General features: G+C 47.6%; 1 protein-coding gene across 2 annotated transcripts in view; it reads left to right on the top strand.

Moving 5' to 3' along the window:
* The window catches only part of CAMK1D (calcium/calmodulin dependent protein kinase ID), a 400,268-nt gene extending 378,678 nt beyond the window's left edge, over positions 1-21,590 (top strand). Inside the window, exons 7-11 of one of the 2 annotated variants that reach the window (XM_070428392.1) lie at positions 3,771-3,883; positions 5,269-5,347; positions 12,039-12,126; positions 13,013-13,121; positions 15,501-21,590. In XM_070428392.1, coding sequence (XP_070284493.1) covers positions 3,771-3,883; positions 5,269-5,347; positions 12,039-12,126; positions 13,013-13,121; positions 15,501-15,619 — 508 coding nt within the window. In that variant the 3' untranslated portion in view covers positions 15,620-21,590. Of the gene's footprint in view, positions 1-3,770; positions 3,884-5,268; positions 5,348-12,038; positions 12,127-13,012; positions 13,122-14,493; positions 14,600-15,500 lie in introns of those variants that run through there. The other variant, XM_070428401.1, reaches the window with a different exon arrangement.
* The last annotated feature ends 311 nt before the right edge of the window (positions 21,591-21,901 follow it).

The raw sequence follows: 21,901 nt of genomic DNA, 5'->3' as shown, positions 1-21,901 counted from the left end.
ACCCAGTGTGGCTACAAAAACTAATTACTGCTGATGTCAGGCTGTCCCACGGGTCCCCCAGTGGAGGGTCAGGCTCCCCCGCCACACACACACAGCAACTGCCCAGAGCTGCTTCCCTGAGTGGGGCCAGCAAAGGAGGAGTTGGAACTCCAGGTGCTGTGGTGACATAGGGGCCGCTCATGGACCTTCTCTTCCTCCTATGTCCTCACCACGGAGATGGCAGCCCCGGTCCTTGCTGAAGACCTGCTATCCTGGCCTTCACTTGCCACACAGAAGACCCCAGACCCTCCGGTGTTTTCTCTCTAAACTCCTGTGGGGATCTTTCTGTCCCCCCGATCCAGCTGCCACCACCTGCAGACGCCTGTCCTTCCTTGGCTTGGTACAGCTGCTTGTCTTCCTGCCTCATGTCTACCCTCCTCTCCTCAGCTGCAAAGCCATTTGCCCAGGAACCTCCTTCGTCTATACCAGCCGTGAGCAAACTACGTTCCGCGGGCCGGATCCGGCCCATTTGAAATGAATAAAACTAAAAAAAAAAAAAGACCGTACCATTTTATGTAATGATGTTTACTTTGAATTTATATTAGTTCACGCAAACACTCCATCCATGCTTTTGTTCCGGCCCTCCGGTCCAGTTTAAGAACCCATTGTGGCCCTCGAGTCAAAAAGTTTGCCCACCCCTGGATACTTTTGGGGGCTTCCTGGTACCTGAAGGATAGGCTGTCTACCAGGTGTACCAGTTAATAATGCGGATTTTGTAATCCAAGAAAACACGATAATTTCAGGAGAAACATCAAAAGTGCTTTATTCAAAGTAATGTCCATCACTAGCTACACATTTCCCCATCTTTCAGGTAATTTGTGGATCCGTCCCAATAGAACTTTTCTTGTTTTGAGGCAAACCATTCAGAGACCCAATTTCCACTTCTTCATACGTTTTGAAGTGCTGCTCAGAAAGAGTGTGTGCCATCGATTGGAACAAGTGGTAATCTGAAGGGGCAAGGTCTGATGAATACAGTGGGTGGGTTAATACTTCCCAGGCAAGATCTTTTAACGTGTCTTTAACTGGTTTTGAAGTGTGTGATGGTGCATTATCATGAAGCAAAATTACTTTTCCGTGTCTTCTGGCCCATTCTGGTCGTTTCACAATCAAAGCGTGGTTGAAATTGATTATTTGTTGTCGGTAGCGATCAGTATTAAGTGTTTCACCTGGTTTTAGAAGCTCTTAATACACCACACCTTCCTGATCCCACCAAACGCAGAGCATTGTCTTCTTTCTGAGGCGATTTGGCCTTGCAGTAGATGTGGATGGTTGACCTGGATAAACCCACGATTCTGTGCCTTTGGGATTCTCAAAATAAATCCACTTTTCATTGCCAGTCACAATTCGATGCAAAAAGACTTTCTTTCATGCCATTGAAGCAACATTTTACTGATGACTTTTCAGTTTTCCATTTGTCTTTCGTTCAGTTGATGTAGCACCCATTTTCCCTCCTTTGAAATCTTTTCCATTGCTTGTAAACGATCAGAAATTGTTTGCTGAGCAACGGTTAATCTTTCTGCAAGTTATTTTTGAGTTTGACACGCATCTTCATCCAATAATGCTTGTAATTGTTGGTCTTCAAACTTTTTCAGCTGACCTGGATGTTCTTTGTCTTTCACATCGAAATCATCACTTTTGAAGCATTTAAACCAGCGTTCACAAGTATCTTGAGATGAAGCATATTCACCATAAGCTTCCCAAAGTATATAACTTTCAGCAGCACTTTTCTTCAAAATGAATTAAAACTTCCCGCAAATGCTCTTTTTTTGGCACAAAATTCAACATTTTTAAGCGTAAGAATATCTATGATGTTGACACCTTCAGCAAATTTGACATATGAAGTTGTGAAGCTTGCTGTCAATACAACAAAATAGCATACATATCAAATCACATATATATCAACATATGTGTAACTCCATCTATTGAAAAAATCCACTTTACTAACCGGTACACCTGGTACCTCAGTGTGGGAGCACAGCCTCCCTGGCCTCCCGCTGTCCATTTCACCACCGTCCCTACTACTGACTGACAGGTTTTATGCCAGAGCAGCCGCAAATTGCTCTTAGTTCTTGAATAAACTGTGCCCTTCATGCCTCCATGCCTTTATTCCTGGTTAGCCCTCCCCACTGCGGCCCCTCTGTCTCCTATAAAACTCTGCTCATCCTGAGACAAAGCACAGGCATCTGCTACTTCCACCCTCAAAAAACTATTCCGGTTCAATGTCCATGCTCAAAACATTTTTTGCATATCTCTGAAATCAATAAAAATATTTTTAATGAAATAGGTACTTGGATCCTAAATCAGCCCTGTGGGGATAGATGCTTTAGAATCCTATCAGCCCAAGAAGGTCTTATAGCCATTAAAGATGTCACCAGCCAGTCCCCTGTGCAGCCTGGCTGGTGACACTATGTTTTGTGGCAGGAGTGGCAATTCCTTATTTGCTGACAAGCCTTGTCCCGTGCAGGCCTGGAGTCTGTTGATTTCTGTTAATTTGTTCTCATCACACCAATCTCTAGGCTGTAGCTGTGTTCTGCGCAGTTTGGCTATGTGGGAAGATTAGGAACTTGTGTGGGGGTGGAACTCCCACTGTGGCTGCCATGCTCTAGGCTGTCGAGGGCAAGTTCTGTGCTACCCAGCTGACACCTGGCCTTCCAGAACCCAGCCCTGCCTCCTGCTCTGTTCACCCTGACAGCCCCAGATACAATCCCACCCCTTCCCACTGTCCATTCCCAACTGGGCCTGTCTCTGCCCCATGTGGACCTCAAGCACGTACGAGACCTTCCCCTGGGTCTTGACCAGCCAAGCAAAATGGGACAGGAAGTCACAGAAACATAGTATCTTAAAGCCAGATATAATATAAGGAATTTTCTGGTCTGTCCTCTCCATGTTCAGATGAGAAAATTTTGGTCCAGAGAGTATCAGTGGCCTACTGATGGTGAAAGTCGCATTGGAGATGATAGTAGAACTGGAGTGAAAACCTACGATTTTATGGAATGAATTGTATTTGGGGTTATTAATAAAAATTCCTACTTCTGTTATGTTTGTTAGACGACTGTCGGTATCTCCAGAACTATATGTTACTTGCACCAACATCCCAATTTAAAAATCAGCTTTGAAAGGGTTCACTGGAAAAGGGTGATAGTATTCTAATTTGTGCCAACTTATGCTTATTGCATATTAATAGGCAAAACTATAACCTTTAAAATACCCAGGGTTGGCATGATAGAGTGATAGTGTACAAGTTAAGGTGACTTGTGGCAACTTGGTACTCACACTGATAAAATTTCTTTTTCTTCCTATGATGATTTATTAAACAAAATGAACCTAGAACGGGCCCTAAATGGATAATAAACTTACATTTTATGGTTTTTTCCCCACTGACCCATCATCTATAAAGGGGCAATATCATAGACAATAAGAGCAACAACATTTATACACAGAAGGCTATCTGGTGGGTTTTAAGTGTATGCGACTCTGTGTTGAATGATGTATGGAATCAGGGTGGACCTCAGTTATCACCTGAGTTGGCCCTCTTTGTTCTTGAGTGCACCACGATTCACTTGTGTGCCGCCTGTGCCTGCGGAGTGTGTGAACCTTGCTGAGACTGTGTCTGCAGCGCGCACAGTGGGGTTTTCTCAACTGGAGTGAAAACGGCCTTCCTTGCAGGCAGGTGTCTGACTGCCACACTGGAGATGCGGTGTTTCAGATCCTTCCTTTATCCTGTCTTCCAGGCTCTGTGGCTACCCTCCCTTTTATGATGAAAATGACTCCAAGCTCTTTGAACAGATCCTCAAGGCAGAGTATGAGTTCGACTCCCCCTACTGGGATGACATCTCTGACTCTGGTAAGTCTTGGCTCCTGGTGGGCCGCCCTGGGACGGTACGCCCTCACCTGACCTGACAGGACGCTCTGCACTTGGGCTTGACTAGCAAAGTGGAGAGCAGGGGGCCCAAATCAAGTCACAGGACAAGGACTCACTCCTCTACCAAATCCTAGCCTTGCCCTGACCTGGGTGCCCCAAGGAGTGAAACCATATTAGCTAATATCTATTGAGTGCTTGCTGTGTCCTGAGCCCTGAAGCTGTGCACATGTGCTCCCTCACTCAATCCTCAGGACAACCTATCAGATGGTATTGCTATTAACCCATTTGACAGATGAGGAAACTGAGGCCCAGAAGGTGAAATAACTTGTCTCAAGTCACACAGGTAGTATGTGGCAGAACTGGGACTCAAGCCAAGACCAAATCCAGAGCCCACGTCTCAGTTGCCACACCACACTAAAATGTCCCCAGGGAAGTTCAGCGTTTCTTCCTCAGGGGTAAAGGTCAAAACCAAGGCCCATATAAACTGACGAAATTTCTCAAGCTGATACGAAGAGGACAGTAGTAATACTTCCTATCAAGAAGGATGGTATAAGAATAAAATAAAATAATAAATGAAACAGAGTTTTGTACTCACTGATGAGCTATTCAAATATTGCATTTTCTTATTTGTGTTATTTCCTTCTAACTGGAAACATCTGCTTCCTTCCTCAATCTTCCAAAACCTGAAGAACAGTTCTCCAAGGCTTTCAGGAAAGAGCCATGTGGGGAATATTTTACTTCTCACCTGGGAAGGGCATGGCCTTCCCCCAGAAGCCCAGGCTGCGGGCAGTGAGCTGCCAGACCATAGAGGCTGCAGATTTCCAGCCTGCCCCACAGCTGTCATCTTCCGATCCTGTGACCTGGTCTCACATGTTCTCAGTTGTTTGCTGTTAGGCCACACCCCATCCAGGGCCTTCAAGCACTGCACTTCCCACCAGGGCCCATCTCACTGCACCAGCTAGTCCAGGACCTGGCCAGCTTAGCAAATGTTGAATTCTAAAACATGCAGAGGACATCCACAAACCAGCTCCCCATGGCAGCAGTGAGCAGAATGAAAGTCCCGTGGTGACAAAGATATTTCATCTCTGAACCCAAAGTGCCCCTAGCTGCCAGAGGGAAGGGGCCGGAGTTGGGAGGGCAGGGCCCAGCCCTGGCCTGGCTGCCTCTTCACTAGCAGGTCACCATTCAGAGTCCCAAACCTGGGCTTCCCTTTTCCCCAAACGCTGGTACCCGTGTCCAGGGTACGGTAAGGTCCGTGGAGGGCTGGTCTCGTCATTTCCATGCTACACACGACACTCTCAGAGACTGCTGGTATCATCGCTCAAGCCACAGACTGATTCCTTCCCTTGTGCTTCCTTTCTGAACAGCAAAAGACTTCATTCGGAATCTGATGGAGAAAGATCCAAACAAAAGATACACATGTGAGCAGGCAGCTCGGCACCCATGGTAAGAATAATCACCCACTAGAGGGATCCTGTGTCTACCGCCTTCCCAGGGTGACGTCCTGTTGGCTGTCAGGAACTGGGAAAGCCCAGCAATGCTTGCATGTCACTCTGCCAGAGGCCTCGATACTGTCCCATGCCAGCACGCGGGATCTTTTGTTCTCTCAGGTTCAGCCTCCCAAGTGCACTAATGACAGGTTAAGTGTGGGAAAGATAGCTGTAGCTTTTTCACTTTACATGAATATTTTAGGACCATTTTTAGTGAAGGTAATTGCCCAACGAGGCATTAAGATGGGAGTTTTATTCCTTGGGTTTATTGCTCAGTAGTTAAATGAATTGAGTTATATATTTTTCCCTTCTAAGATGCTTTTCAAGTTAGTCTTTCTTCACTTCCAGAGGGATCAGCCGATGGTTGATGCATTCTATGTACATTTCAGCAGTGCCCTAGAGGCCATGTTGGTTATAAAACTTAGTAGATTTGAACCACCTTCACTATCAACTAGCTGTGATTTTGGCTTTATACTTAACTTCTCTTGCCCCAGTTTTCTCATCTTTAAAATGAGGGTACCGATACCTAGTTGATAGTGTTGACGTAAGAAATAACTGAAATAATGCATGTCAAGGGTTTGTTGCGATGTCTGGTATAGAGTAAATGCTTCGTTAGCTGTTATTGCTAAAGCAACAGGAGCGTCCACTTGAAACAAAGGCCAGGAGTATTAAAATATGCAATATAATGAAAACAAATGAATGGCACTTTGATTTTGGGAGAAATTCCCTCTAGGAAACACACTAGAAGACTGTCCCCGGGTTTATTCCATCATCCCCTGTGCCATTTCCTCCAGGGTCTCATATGCTGGTTAACCCCCAGAGAGGAGCTGCTTAGGGTAGTGCCATGACCCAGTTTCACAGCATTTTAATCTATAATAACAGCCATCATTTATTGAGCATCTATTATGTTCCAGGTACTGTACTAACTGCATTAATAGTATCTCATTTTGCTTCTTTGCAATAACCTTGTAAGGTAGGCTTTATCTCCATGTCAGAGGTAAGGAGATGGATTTGGAAAGGCGAAGTGACTTAGCCAAGACAGTACAACCACGTAATGGCAAAGCCAGAGCTGTTTCCAGCCGGAACTGGGGGACTCCAAAATGAGAGCTCTCCCCACCTGCAGATAAGAGATGTAAAGGGGAAAGAAGGAAAGGGCTAGAGGGGTAAATAAATAATGTTCTGGGTAAGGAGGCAGTTTTTATTATATATCATCTTGATCATTTGTTTTAGTAAGTCATTCTGTACAATAGGTCAAAGTATGTGGCCATAAAGATAATCAGGTTTTCTTACCTTTTAAACAATGGGCCTTTAAATCTGTAAGACCGTTTTTTCCAGTTTTATTGAGATATAATTGACATACAACACTGTGTAAGGTTAAGGTGTACAGTAGAATGACTTGACATTCATATTTACTGTGAAATGATTACCACAATAAGTTGAGTTGACATCCATCACCTTCAAAATTGTTTTTTCCTTGTAATGAGAAGCTTTAGGATATACCATACAGTAGTGTAACCGTTCACGTACATTCCATCCCAGGACTCATTTGTCTTATATGTATGAGACTTTTGGGATTATCTTATAAAGGATGGAAATGACCTCAAAAGAAGGGAAGGGCACGGCTCAGTGGTTAGTATCTTGGCACTTGAACCAAGGAGTCCTGGGTTCAATTCCAGTCAAGGGCACGTACTTAGGTTGCAGGCTCCCCATGCTGGTTGAGGCTAGTGTGGGAGGCAACCAATTGATGTGGCTCTCTCACATCGATGTTTCTCTCTCTCTCCTCTCCCCCACTCCCTTCTTTCCACTCTCTCTAAAATCAATGGATATATAAATATATCCTCCAGTGAGGATTTTAAAAAGGAAGAAGGGAAGTGATTTGCTTCCAAGTACTTGTTCACTAATACAGCCTCACTTCGTGGAAGGCAGAAGGAGGCCAGTTAAAGCCCAGTTTCTCCTTCACCAGTCATTTTTGAAAAACCAAAGGAGAGGTCATTTTTACTCAAGTGTAAAGGAGAGGTCACTGTAGGGCCTGACAGAGGGACAGGGGGGGCTCAGCAGAATCAAGGACTTCACAGAGATGCGAGCCGCACGCTAAGAGAACCCTTTCACCGGGTCACCCAGACAGGGAGGGGTTGCAGGCCCGAGAGCCGCCTGGGTCCTGCTGGCGGCATATGCTACACACCCATCCCTCTTGCCACAGCACCAGGTATTCCTGGAGCAAGAGGGACAGAAGAGTGAGGTGGGAGAAAGGAAGGCAGAACTAGGGTTCTGGCATGAGCCCTGCTTGTCCTGGTTTCACCACCGTTACTGAGTGGTGGGCAAGCTCTTTGACCCTTTGAAGCGGCATTTCTATAAATCGCTCTGTCCGCCGCCACACAGAGCACCAACTCATCTCTCATTGGCCTTGGAGTTCTTGTGTTTCCTACACAGGCTGCTCTGCCTCCGCAGTTCTGACTTGGCATTTTTCTAGCCACTTGCTCAAGACCGGCGTGGGGATGGCTCTGTGCCTCAGTCGGGGTCTCCCAGACTCCCGGGCTGTGTCCTAATTCCAGCGTGGCTGGATGGACAGAAGACGGGAGGGGTCTCATGATCTCAATTCTATAAGCCTCCCCTGTAGAATTGAGATCATAAATAACAGTAGTATATACCCTACAGGGCTTTTCCAGGGGTTAAATGAGACAATACATACAAAAGAGAAGACGAGTACCTAGGACCTAATAAGTCTCCAATCTATAAGAATTGCCATTATTTTAGGGTTGTGCTAAGGAATGTGTACTTTTCCCTTTAGGCAGTGGGGGCCCTGGCAGGTTTTAAGCAGGGTGACCAGATTTACATTTCAGAAAACTCAGCCTGGCGGCCCAGGAGAGGGTGACTGTGGTGTGTGCTGTGCTGAATGAGTCTGGGGCTGGGGAAAAGTGCAAGAGGTGAAGACCTGAGTCATCAGCCTGGGTCACATTAGGACATGCTAGTTGTGCACTGAACACATAAATGCCTTCTTCAGGGGTATTTTTCCCTCCAGTTTTTTATAATTTTTACTATTCATTTCAAAATTCCCAAGAAGTCAAACATTAGAAAGTGATTTTTAAAAGAAGAAGAAAGAACGCATTTGACTCCAGCATCATTAAAAGCCCCCTTGCTTGCCTGTATGCTATGCCTGTTTCTTTTATGTGAAGTTCCCGGGTGAAGAAGAACGTGGATTCAGCTGAGAGCCAGCGAGGAGTGGAGTGGCTGTCCCGGTGATGCCTGGCTCTGTGGGCATCACCATTCTGGAATCCGCCATCTCCACACATCAACTCTCTCCAGAGGGCAGCTCCTCTTATTCTGCACTTGCTCTTCCAGCGTAATCAAGGCCACCGAGGGCCAGGAGAGGCCTCTGGAAGTCACAGACGCCTTCCCTTACCAGGAGTGGGCAAACTTTTTGACTCGAGGGCCACAATGGGTTCTTAAACTGGACCGGAGGGCCGGAACAAAAGCATGGATGGAGTGTTTGTGTGAACTAATATAAATTCAAAGTAAACATCATTACATAAAAGGGTACGGTCTTTTTTTTTTTTAGTTTTATTCATTTCAAAGGGGCCGGATCCGGCCCACGAGCCGTAGTTTGCCCACGGCTGCCTTAGCCTCAAAGCAGACATTCCAGCCAGGAGGGGCTCCTTGTGGAGGGCAGCCGCCCACCACACCAGGTGTTTCCTGAGCCGCCCTGCAGGCCTTGTCTTTCTCCTGGTGGTGCATGGACAGGGGCCTGCAGGCTGCTGGCTGGTGGCCGAAGAGTAGGGAATGGCAAGTGGCATGTGGGAACCCACTCCTGGTTACAGGGAAGCAGCTTGACAGGGTTCAGATTGTTTTGAACCTCAGTCTCCAGTTTCAGTGAGTGACAAGCAAACCAGAGTGATGATCCTGGGCCCCAGTGACCGGTGCCCATGACAATGGCATTGTGCCCACCTTCAGACCTGCCATGTCAGCCAGGCCAGGGTGGCACCTGCAGCCCTCGGTATTCACGGAGACCCCTCCCGTCTTCTGTCTCCATCCAGCCACGCTGGAATTAGGACACAGCCCGGGAGTCTGGGAGACCCTGACTGAGGCACAGAGCCATCCCCACGCCGGTCTTGAGCAAGTGGCTAGAAAAATGCCAAGTCAGAACTGCGGAGGCAGAGCAGCCTGTGTAGGAAACACAAGAACTCCAAGGCCAATGAGAGATGAGTTGGTGCTCTGTGTGGCGGAGGACAGAACGATTTATAGAAATGCCACCTGCAGTGTTGGAATAGAGGAAAAAACTGAAAAGCAAGGGATAATAGGAAACATGTGTGTGTGTGTGTGTGTGTGTGTGTGTGTGTGTGTTTATATGGAAATTTTCCTGTAGTAGAGGCATCACATATCACGTATTCCTAGGACAAGGAGATGACAACTGAGGCTCCTTCCAGTTCTCTGATTCCCTGCCTCCTTTTGTTGATGCTAAGGCTGACCTAGCAGCACTGAGCATCGGGAGCCCACACCTTGTCGCTGTGACTGGCCTGCTCCTGCGAGCAGCAGCCTCTGTTTCCTGGCGGTGCCCGAGGAGAGGGAGCCTGTGCTGGCGGGCCGAGGCAACTGCTCCCCAGCGCCACTGCCCAGCAGGAGCCTGAGGACGCTGCATCTGCCCTGCTTGGTTCTTCCCCAGCGCGGCTTCCCCTAGGGCTGTGGGAAGGGAGCATGGAACATTCCTGAGATAATTGGAAGTGTGCATTTTCCTTCCATCGGGGCCCACGCTCACCCACAGAGAAGGGAGTGTCTGCCTGCTCACTGGCCTGTTTGGTTTGGAGGGCGGCTCTGCACTGTGGCCGTGCTCAGCCCCGCGAGTTCCATACTTTCTACCACTCTGTGCGGCTGTTTCCAAGAAAGAGCTGGCCACTGGGTTGGAGTGGTCTCCTTTCCTGAGGATGTAACTTTATAAACAGAGCAGGAGGAATTACTCACGAGCTCTCCAGGAGAAGACGCCTGCTAACCATGTCTACAGCCCCGGCCCCTGGCTGTCGGGTTTGGGATGCTTGCCCACTCAGACATCCTATCTCTGTTCACAGTGTGTCTGGGGGAAGGGTGACTGGCAGTTGTTGGAAGTGGAAATCTGGCCACGAGGTTAGGTCTGAGTGTCCTCTGGGCTAAGTGCCTTCAGCCCTGCTGGGAGCAGGGTCTGTAGGGGGAGCTGCTTTGAGCAGGAACATCAGACTGGATTCGAGACGTAGGCCCAGCCTGGCACAGACTTCATGTTCAGTCCCTCAGCCATGTTTTCAGTTCTAACGTGAAAGGCTGGGTAGGAACACATTTTGTGTCCGGGGATTATTTCTTGTCTGAATAAGCCCTGAGCGTCTTCCTTTCATTTCCCAGAACATGTGGACTTAATAGTCTGGCATCCAGGCTGTTTAGTGTCCAGGACCCTCTGGGTCTGGGAGCGACAGGTTTCCTTACAAACCTTCCAGCCAGAAAGGATGCTCAGCATCCCCATCACCTGTCTGCCCTTTAAGTTCTCCAAGATGCAAGACATTATTTTTTAGGCATCAAAGATGAACCTAGAATGTCTTGGTTTGCTGATAAGATGGAAGGTTCCAAGCCCACAGGACTAAGCGCAAAATACAGCTTCTTCTCTCCCTGGGGGAGGCCAGCGGTGAATGTGGAGGGAGGGTGGTGTGAGGGAGGGAAGGGATGTGTGGGAGAGGAATGGGCTAGGAGTGACCTGCGGGTGATGACTAAGACCAGAGAGGCTGTCAGGGAAGAGAGAAGAGGAGAGAGGGAGGTGTAAGATGGGGTGGGGGCAGAGGGAGGAAGTCATAGGCTGAGGGGAACTCTAAGGACAGGAGGTAAAGAGCAAGCCTACCTTCATCTTTGCTAATAGAAGACTAAGGGACAAGCAAGAACTAGTGCCCGGTAACACCAAGGACCCAGCTGACTGTAAAGTGGATGTGTCCTGCCATTTATGAGGGCTTATCTGGGAAATTCAGGAGTAGGGGTGCCAAGCAGAGCTGAGCTAGGGTTGGGCCCTCTCCCTGAGCACAGAGAGGGGGCTGGGTACCCAGGGTGCTTGTAGGTGAGCGGATGCTGCAGAGCTCAGCTCAGTGAGGATGGAACCAGAAGGGAGCTGTGGGTCGCAGGTGTGAGCTGGTCCATGGGAAGGAGGGCCCAGAGCAGGCAGAGAGGGGCCTCAGGCAGGAGGAAGCTGGGAAGAAGGCCTGGGAGGGTTCTGGTGGTCAGACCTGGCAGGGAACACATTTGAGATGGTGGAGGCGAAGCTGCAGATAGAAAACTGGCGTAGAGGTTGGGGGGAGGGAAGGAAGGGGAGAAGGATGGAAACTGAGGTCAGGGTGTGTTGTCATAGTGGGTGCCGCAGGAATGGGGGTCAAAAAAGGAAAAAGTGAGAGTCAGGCAGAGGTCAACCATGAAGGTGCTGACCCTCCCTGGAGAGGTTGCAGTGTGTGGAAGTTGACAGGACTTGGAGTAGAAATCGACAGACCGTGGAGTGCCTGTGATCTGTGCACAGACAAGAGCAGCCTGGGAGGGCAGGGCCAAGCCAGCACCCTCGAGAAAAGGTCAGGATGAGGCTTCCAGGAAAGCAGGGTCCGTCCGTGCCAGAGCCCCCAAGAGCCTCCTCAGAAGAAGCATCTTTGCCTGTGTTTCAGGATCGCAGGGGACACGGCCCTCAACAAGAACATCCACGAGTCCGTCAGTGCCCAGATCCGGAAGAACTTCGCCAAGAGCAAATGGAGAGTAAGTCCCTGTGTTGATCAGACTCCCAGTGAGTCTAACCACTCACTTACCTTGCAGTTTGAGCATTTTTTCTTTCTAAGGGTCACTGTCACTGCGTTTGATGAAAAGCCCCCAGACCCTCACCCAAATAATTTTGCTAATTTTAACCAATAATAATGAAGACTTGAAGGGACTATCATGGTGTGAGAGGAATGAAGTCTGAGATTTAAAATTTCCCCTCTGTGAGTCAAAAATGGCAGTAGCGCCAGCTCCGACTCACGTGCTGTGCCTTAACGTGGTTTTTGCTTTCTTCACCTGGCTGGGACTTAAAGTGACATGACGGGGAGACGAACAGGAAATCTGAGTTGAACCCATCCATCCTTTCTGATAAAAATGTGATGAATGTAAATTATTGGGGCTTTGTGACCATCAGCTGGTTACCTCAGTAAACCGGTGTTCTAATCAACTCGGGTCCTTAAGTGCCAGCAGTGAGGGGCCATACAGAAACAAAATCAGTTCCACCGACCTCCTTTATTCCGAGGCTACTATTCTTTAGTACGAAATCACCAGTAATAGGAAAATTAAAATTATTTTAAAATGTCATGTTTTCTAAAAGTCACTTCTTTTAGATTATAGAGAGAACTAGTTTACATTTATTCTGTATGTCTATTATGTGAGAAGAAAAATGTTTTTTTTCTCCAAAATATATTTTGATTGTGAGAGGGGTCAAATCCATTGGTACACTTTTGGAAGAAGGGGCAATGTAAAGTTTCTTTCTAGAGTATCATGAGAACAGTTTTAGAAGTTTGAAATGCTTCAAGTGACAGGAAAAATAATAGGAAGCAGTCTGCATCTTTTTCATTAGCTGGAATTACTTTGCCTGCTTTTGTCCTTTCTTGAATTTCAGCAAGCGTTTAATGCCACCGCCGTCGTGAGGCATATGAGAAGACTCCATCTTGGCAGCAGCCTGGACAGTTCAAATGCAGGCAGCCTCAGCTTGGCCGGCCAAAATGATTGTGAGTATGGAGCAAAAACAGCTTTTCAACTGGAGATCTGGGATAGAGAGGAGGGCGCTGTCATTTGCTGAGTACCTGCTGTATGTTAGGCACTTTCAATAATTTTCCCCATTTAATACTCCCAACAATCCTAGGACATGATGTAATATTTTAAAATATTTTCTCTTTTATCACATTTATTGGGGTGACATTGGTTTATACAAGTTTCAAGTGAGCATCTTTATGTTATGACATCTGTATTTGCTATTGTGTGCTCACCACCTGAAGCCTAGTCTCCTTCTTTCACCTTGTATTTGACCTCCTTTATCCTCCTCATCCTCATCTCCCTTTCCTTCTGGTAGCCATCAGTCTGTATCTGTGTCTATGAGTTTGTGTGTGGGGGTGGGGGAGTGTTTGTTTGCTGCTTTCTGTTTTATATCCCACACATGAGTGAAATCACAAGGTTCTTGGCCTTTTCTGCCTGACTTAATTTTATTTAGCAGTATGTCATGTGGCAGTAACTCATTTTTTTGTGGCCTAGCAGTATTCCATTGTGTATATGTACCACATTTTCTTTATATAGTCATCTATTGAAGGACACTTAGGTTGTTTCTATGCCTTGGCCACTGTGTATAATGCTGCAGTGAACATAGTGATACATATGTCCTTACAAATAAGTGTTTTCAATTTTTTCATGTAGATACCCAGAAGAGGGATTGCTGGGCCATGTGGTACTCTATTTTTATTTATTTGAGGAACTTCCGTACTGTTTTTATAGTGGCTGCACCAATTTACATTATGAAAATGCACTATTTAATATACACACAACCCTAGGCACTGATATTTTTATTTATAGATGATGAATCTGTTTCAAGTTCATGTCTGTCTGGACAAAAGCCCAGACACTTTCTGCTCTATCTCCTTGCCCTCTGATTTGCTTGTCTTTGAGTCACTGTTAAGGGTTGAGGAAGGGATGGCAGAGATTCCTGGCAGCCTGCTCTCACTGACTTTTCATCTATTTTTTTGATGAGGATGATGATAATTGGAGCTGATTTATATAAAATTCATTGGCCTTACAATCAAAGTAATAGTAATCATATTTCCTTGTCCTTCATCTTGGTATGGGATGTTATGTCACTAAGGATGCACTTACACTCCCCTATTTCTCTCTCCCATCCCCCCCCCCCATATATTTATTGTAATCTCACATCTGGCCATTCCAGTAGCTCCTCTCTACTTTGAGCAGTTGCCTTGATCTTCCCCATCCGCCCTCGCTTCCTAGCTACGGAGCACCCTTCAGTCAGCTTGGTTTCATTCTGGGCATCACAGTTCTTCTCATTTCCCTTAGAAAAAGATTTGCTTCATCACTAAATAATCCTTCCATCTCATTCAGGAATTCCAGCCCTTCAGTTTTTCCAAGAAATCTCCATGAAGATAAACCAAAGAATGTATATACTTATGTGCATAGCCCATGGACACAGGCAATAGGGTAGTGAAGACCTGGGTGCGGGGGGGGGGGGGGGGGGTGGAGGGGGGTAAGGGCTTGGAAGAGGGGGGAAGGGGGGATGGGACAAATCTGTAATACTATCAACAATAAAAATATATTTAAAAATGAAAAATCTCCATGAGTCCCCCAACCCAATTGCACACTCCCGTAGACCCACGTTTCCAAGTCAGCATAGTTCCTCTCCACCCTCTGGTCAAAGGAAACCCACAGTAGGTCATTTCTTTGAATATTTATGCAACAGCTCTGACAGTGAAGCCATCAGAATCATTTATTTTATGGATCTTCCAAGCTTTCAAAGTCCATGGGGGGGACACTACTGGAGCTTAGCTCAGTGGATTCATCCACATCCAGAACTCCCGGTGCAACACTTCTGCTTGGGATGCATTTGACTGTGGTCTGTGAGGGCCGAGTTCAGGCCAGGGCTGCTGAGCTCACATGGGATAGGCAACAGCCCTCTCGGTGTGCTCTCTGTCCAGGTGCTTCTTAGCCAAGAGTGCAGACCACACACAAGCAGGGGTCATAGGGGCATCACATTCTCTCTTTGTTCTTAAAATAACAACTTCATGAAGTGTTGTTCTCATAATGACAGTGTTTATTCAGCACCTAGTTTGATACCTAGTACATAGTAAGTGCTCATTCTGGAACCTACCGGATTGTGGTGGCTACCCCATGTGGTATTCAAATACAAAGCAGTTATAAATATAATGAAAAAAGGAGGGAAGAGTTAGGTCTAGAAAGAAAGCATTCTGAACACATTGCAATTGCTTTCCTATGGACAGGTAAGCGTTTAGGGTCCCATGTGGAGAAGTTTGGCCCCTGCACAAACCTTTGCCATAAGAAGGGGGAGTATTTCCTTCTGAAGTTTGAATCCTTGTGTCCACTGTCCCCTGCAGGTCTGGCACCCTCCACGCTCTGTAGTTTCATTTCCTCTTCATCAGGGGTCCCCGGAGTGGGAGCCGAGCGGAGACCGAGGCCCACCACTGTGACGACTGTGCACTCTGGAAGCAAGTGACCGGCTCTGGATGTGGGGCCCAGGGGCGAGGCCTCGGGCAGAGCCAGGGAAGGGGGTCCCCAGGGCCACCAGTGCCACCAGCCACCCCAGAGTGACCCCACCTTGCATGGTGCGCCGACCTGCACAGGACTGGAAGACAGAAGTTTTTTATGGCCATATTTTATACTGCAATTCTGAAGTGTTCATTTCTCACAAACTGTACTGACTCAAGGGAGCTGATTAACAGGACCTGGTGCTGTATATATGAATCTTGCAAAGCTCTAATGGATGGACTCTCTTTGTCCTCTCCCCAACTTTCATCATTTCTGCTCTTCTCACTATAGGTAACCGTCTATGTTGTATTTTTCATTAATGACATAAAAGGTTTCAACTGGATTATTTAAGTATTGGTAAATATTGTGCATTAGGGTTTTTTCCTTTTAAGATATATGTCCTTGCAATCTATACTTAGTTACATGACCTATATCGTTTGCTTGTTGGTAGTGAAGTTTTATGTTAACCGTTAGGAGATTTTTCCCCCTCCAAGGAGAATTTCAAGGGATTTTTAAATTTTATAAGAAGAGGATCAGGAATCTGTCTCCAAAGTGAAGAGTGCACTTTACTTCTCCTCCTTCTCTCTGTCCTTCCCTGGACAGCTGAGCAGCGCCGGGGGGCTGGCTTCTCCGGCCACTTGGGGAAGGCCCTGCAGAGCCCTTTCCTGGCGGCTCCTCCAGCAAACCCCCCGCCAACCAGAGACACTAGCGGCCTCGTGCCCCCAGCGCTCAGACAGTAAGAAGGCTGCTCCCCTGAGACTGAAACTTTAGAGGCGAGACTTGCTGTGAAGGAGATGCCCACCCAGCAGATGGTTAAGGACCTTTCTCACAAAAGGAACACGATGCCATTTTGTTTAAAGTGAACTTTCCACGCTGCTCTCATTTCTCATGGGGGTAATGCCTGGAAGCTCTGCTCTCAGCTATGCAGTTTTCAAACTAATCGCTCTTTCTCTCTTTTTTAAAAAAAATGCATTTCTAATCTTACACTTACAATGACCTCCAACTCACATAAGTTGTTTTGCACATTTTTACCCTGTTCTTTATTAATATTACCTGGAGGAGGGGAGGGCAGTGGCTTTGGAAAAGAATTGATCTGGGGTGGTAAAGAGAGGTGAACTGCCAAGCAAGCAGGACACAGCTGCAGTGATGGCCAGAGACGGTCCAGCCAGGCCCAGCTGGCACTGAAGCTGTCCCTCTGACCAGGGCTGTCTGAAAACCAAAGACCTGTGATGGGGGCGGGGGACTGAAGGATTCCCCAGGGTGTAGGACTTGCATGACCCTGGCAAACTGGGCCATGTCATTCACCCACGTGGTGGATGGGTGTGCAAGATAAAGCAAGCACAGGGTGAAATCCAGGGCAAACCGCTTTTCAAGGAGACTCAAGGATGCTGTCTTGTAGAGGCAAGCAGGTGGCTCCAAATGCCAGCTTTGCAAAAGCCCTCCCTCGATGGCCAGGCAACGCCATGAGTCTGCATTCTGCACAGACAGCTTAAGCTCATCGTGTGTCCCTATAGGTCTGCTGATGGTCCAGCGACTTTCCTAGCTGTTGTCCTCAAGCTCTGCTCCTGCTGTTGGCCCGACTTGGCAGGTCCTGTTGGTCAAACCATCTTCATCACTTCCACAACCTTGCCTATGTCCAGGCCAAATGTTTAGCAATAGCCTCCCCAACACACACACACACACACACACACACACACACACACTCACACACACACACACACACACACAGTATTCGGTTTAGAGCTCCATTCTGCCTCCTTTAGGATAGCAGAGCAGGTATGCCTAAGAGCAGCTGGAAAGACAGGCAGCTGGTCTACCCTGTTTTCATATACCTCATAGGCACTCAGCTCCTGGGCAGGAATCCCATTTGGCATCTGTCACACATGCAACCAGAGTAAAATCAGACTATCACTCTTCAAAATCTGTAAGAAGCCTGGAAAACAACAAAATGACAACAGAGCCAGTTAAGAAATAAGTGTCAACTGAGTGAGATATGCAGCCACCCAGGTTGATGCATTTGCCCAAGTCGTTGCCAGTTAGCACTGTGAGTCCTCACCTTCAGAAGGGCGATAGATGAGTCTTGTAAAGAGAATCTGAGGAAACAGAGGCATCTCTCCAGGAGGCTTGGTAGGATGTTGCTTATTAATAAGCGTAATGGAACATTTAAGTTTCTACAGTGTAAGAAAACAACCAGCATCACAGGAAGTGAAAATTTGCCTAAAGTTTTGAATCCTTGTGTCCACTGTCCCCTGCAGGCCTGGCACCCTCCACGCCATGCCGGCTCGTAGCGTAGTGTCCTAGGAACTGAGCAGTCAGGCTTGGAGCAAAAGAAGGCAATTTTGGTTAAACAGGCCCGGCGCTAGCACTTAGGAAGCAAATTCCGTTACTGGTGGTTACATTGTTTCTGGAGCTAATGTGTGGGGTGCATGTGTATTCAATTAGCTTGAAAGTATGTCTTACCTGAGAAGTGTGGAGCAGCTGAAAGATGGGCCCTGCTGCAGCTGTCCTCCTGCGGTTTGGGTCAGCTCTCGGCCACGCTGGCCTGTACCAGTCAGGTCTCAGTCAATACAGTGCAGGGGACGGGGACTGGTTTCAGCCCAAAGCTTGACCTTGACATCAGGCAAGTCCGTACTGTCTCAATGCCACCAGACTTAGGTAATTTCCTGTTGTTTTATGAAGAGGAGAAAGTAACTACCATGCGGAAGAACTATTGGTCTTTTGAGAGAGCCTGAGTGGCCAAAGGCTAGCGGTTCTTCAGCTGTATTTGGGATTGTTTATGCTTCGTCACAACACAGGAAGAGAACCCGGAATGTGCCTTTTGTTAAGACCTGCCGAGTAGGTGGCAGAGTAAGATTTCACCAAGAGTAGCTGAGCATTTCATATGTGCACTGGCTGATACTCACCCGGGAGCCAGTGTGTGTGGTGAGGCTAAGGGTGCCTTCCATTTGGTCTCCTCACCTTCTTAGAGCAAGTGGATTTCTTCTCACCTGAACATTACATTTGAAATAGTGTCCTTGAGTGATTTTTCCCTTAACTGCCTGTCTGTGCCTCCCTCGCTTTCCTGGCCTTCATCTCACTGTTGAGACCATAGAGAAGCTAGCATGTGCCTGAAACAGCGAGCACCTGCTCACTCGCAGGTCCCAGGCAGACCTGCAGCGTATCCCTCCTAACCAGGTCTCTGGGGTCCGGATTGCTCACTGCGCTCCCTCAGCGAGCACACCGGGCTGGGGCGTCGGGTTGGCATGAGGTAGAGGCAGCTAGAGCTGAGAGGGGCAGGGCCCGCCCACATGAAGTGCGCACAAACCACAAACGCTCTTGAGAAAAGATGCCAGATGGAGCAATAGCAGTGCCAGGGCTGCTCATGGCAGTTTCACCACCTCCTGCTGCCCTTGGCTCCGCAGGAGAATAGAAAGGATTGTCCCCTTCATGTTCCCTTAAAGAAAACTATGCAGCGTGCCCTAAGGGCAGGCATGGCTTTGCGTTCTTGACTATGGCAGTGGTTCCAGTCACTTCTGAAATCTCACCCCAAGAATGGAGCAGCGCGCGCACGCGCGCACACACACACACACACACACACACGGGCTTGACCTTTGACAGGATCCCACTCTCCAGGAGCTCTTAACGTAGTGTCCTAGGAACTAGGCAGTCCGGCTTGGAGCACAAGAAGACACCTTCGGCTCAACAGTCCAGGCGCTGGCACTTAGGAAGCATTAGCCATCTGATGGAAGGGATTAGACATGCGACCTTCGGACTCAGTTTACCTGTCCAGCACTAATCCCGTCCTGTTCACTTGTCTACCTTTGTGTCCAGCAGGTCCTGGATGGATTGTGGGTGGGAGAGGGGGACTCCCCTTTAGAATGAAGGTCAAGGACACCAGAGACAAAGAAAGGGAGCCCAAGGGACCCTCCTGAAAGGAGGCTGACCCTCTCTCAGGAGTAGCAGCTCAATCTGATTAACCCACTGGGGTTCGTGAGGTTTGACATTTCATGAGCAGTTTTGAACAGAAAGGAAAGACTGTGTCCCAGTGGAGACAACTCAGTATTGTTAAGGCTTTGCACTATGGCTCTGTTACCCACCTAAGCCTTGACCACTACCAATTTCACACCAGGGAAGCCATACAGAACAATCATCATCGCTCCAAGGGTGGAGACATGAGCGCTGGGCCACGCCTTTGCGATCTTGCCAGCAACCACCCTACTTTATGGGACTTCACAGCAAACTGCGGGGTTCCTTTGGAAATGAGAAAGGGAAGCAAGAGCCCACAAAGGGCAGCTCCTCCACTTCCCCGAAGAGAAATGAGATGCACTCTTTCCCAGGGCCGCACAGTCACCTCTGGCAAACGAAACCAAGGTCCTCTGATAACCAGTGCACGGAGCCTCTGCACGTCCCCGAAGCAATGCCACGCCCCGTTCTGTCTGCTCACACTCGCAGTTTGCCTTTTCCTCAACACATTCCAGACCAAACACTGTCTAGTTTGTCTCCAAAATAAATGTGTAGGAACCCACCATGCTTTTGGGGGCACCTGATCCTACTTGGGAGCTTCAAGTGTACCTGACATTTACCAAAAAATGTGTTCCAATCCTTTGGTTTTCAGAATTGAAAATGTTAAGATAGAAATGGTGAACTGGGCAAACAGATTCCTAAAAGGAGGGACACTTATTTCCTGAGCATGCAAGAAAACTAGTCTGTAGATGAGTTCGCTACTGTGAACAGCAGACAGGGAGGAGGAAGAGGAAGGTAGTGGCCCACACCCCCCTCCGGCCCAAACCTTCATTGTGGTCCCCGTGCCTCATGATCTGCCACCAGGAGTGGGCACAGTGGCCTTGCCCCACTGTGAGGACGGCCCTGCATGCCAGCCAAGGCCTGGCCCACCACCTGCAGCGGGAGCAGCTCAGCTTGGGGCTCTGGGGTCCCACTTCTACTAACCCAAAGGCTGTGCATTTGGCAGCCAAACCCACAGCATGTGGCTGCCACGTCTGATTTTGTGGACAAAGCGTGGAATGGCTTATTTGTATCTTTCTACACCAAAGGGACAAACTGTTGCATTCATTCTTTGTACTAAAGCCGCTTCTGCATTTGCTATATCTGTTTTTAACCCTTTGGTCTCCAGGGAACTTCTACGATGATTATGTATTCTGCTTATTTACTGAATTATTTTAGTTAGAGGTGATTTTATTTTCTTATGGACAGGAAAAAAAGAAAACAAGAGGAGTGTTTGAGGTTTCAGTCACAGCGATAAGATGTCACCAGGAGCTCAAAAGCCCCAAACACCAGATAAATTACTTCTCAAAGGAAAACCTTAACCTGGACAGACAGGTTCCTGGCCTTCATGGTAGGCCTGCACTTTGGGGAACTGGGTGCTGGGACGGAGGATCGGGGAGAGAAAGAGACAGAGAGGGAGGTTTGTACTCTCCTTCCCAGGGCATTTGGCCTCAGAATGGAGTGAAATGTTGTCCAAATGGCAACAGAAATGGTTAGTTTCAAAGGTGGAGCCACATGTTTCAGAGAGCATTTATCTCAGTCCCACGCTCAGGTTGGAAAACATAACATGTACATTCTGTCCAGAATCGAATTTGGGACAATTTCTCAATTGGCTTTAATCATAACACACGCCCTTCTTGCAGCTCTCAGCACTGAGCATGTTTTCCAAAAGGAATGTCCCCATGTCTATTATTACCAGGTCTGCAACTGGTTCCATTTTCCCATGAAAACATGCTTGTCCAAAAGAAGGGAAACTGTGCATTTATTCCATGCATGTAATAAACTCTGCAAGAAGTTTAGCCCTCATAGGTTTGCGGCTCTGCAAATTGTGAATGGGCAATGTAGCAAATGATATTCTGCCTTGACAATCATGTACACATATCAAGATTTCTATCATAATGATAATGAGACTGATGGCTTCTTGTTTTCCTCCAATAAAGACAGTTTAATCACCTTCAGATGTATGTGGTTTGTTTCCTCCATAAGAAGCAGGAGGTGGGAGTCCCAACAGCTCTCCTTTCCTCTTCTCTCTGAATTTTGGATTTGAAGGAAAGTTTTGAATTGAGCCCCCAGAAACAAATGAGGTCCCCTAAATATTTCACATCACTGGTCCAATGAGCAGGAAGTGCCATGGAAGGGTGGGCGTATCTTGGCTTTGGGGTATGTGGAAGGTGCCCAGTTGAACACCTTGCTAGACAGGAAAGCTCCCCCTTTTCCTTGCTGCTGCAGAAGGTGGCTGCAGTGAGCCCAGAAACTCAAATCACACTAA

This window comes from Myotis yumanensis, unplaced genomic scaffold (genome assembly GCF_028538775.1).
Source record: "Myotis yumanensis isolate MYYU_CA2020_CCGP unplaced genomic scaffold, mMyoYum1.0.hap1 SCAF_1, whole genome shotgun sequence".
Lineage (NCBI taxonomy): Eukaryota > Metazoa > Chordata > Mammalia > Chiroptera > Vespertilionidae > Myotis > Myotis yumanensis.
Note: the sequence above shows the minus strand (reverse complement) of the source record. Positions and strands in the feature narration are given on the sequence as shown.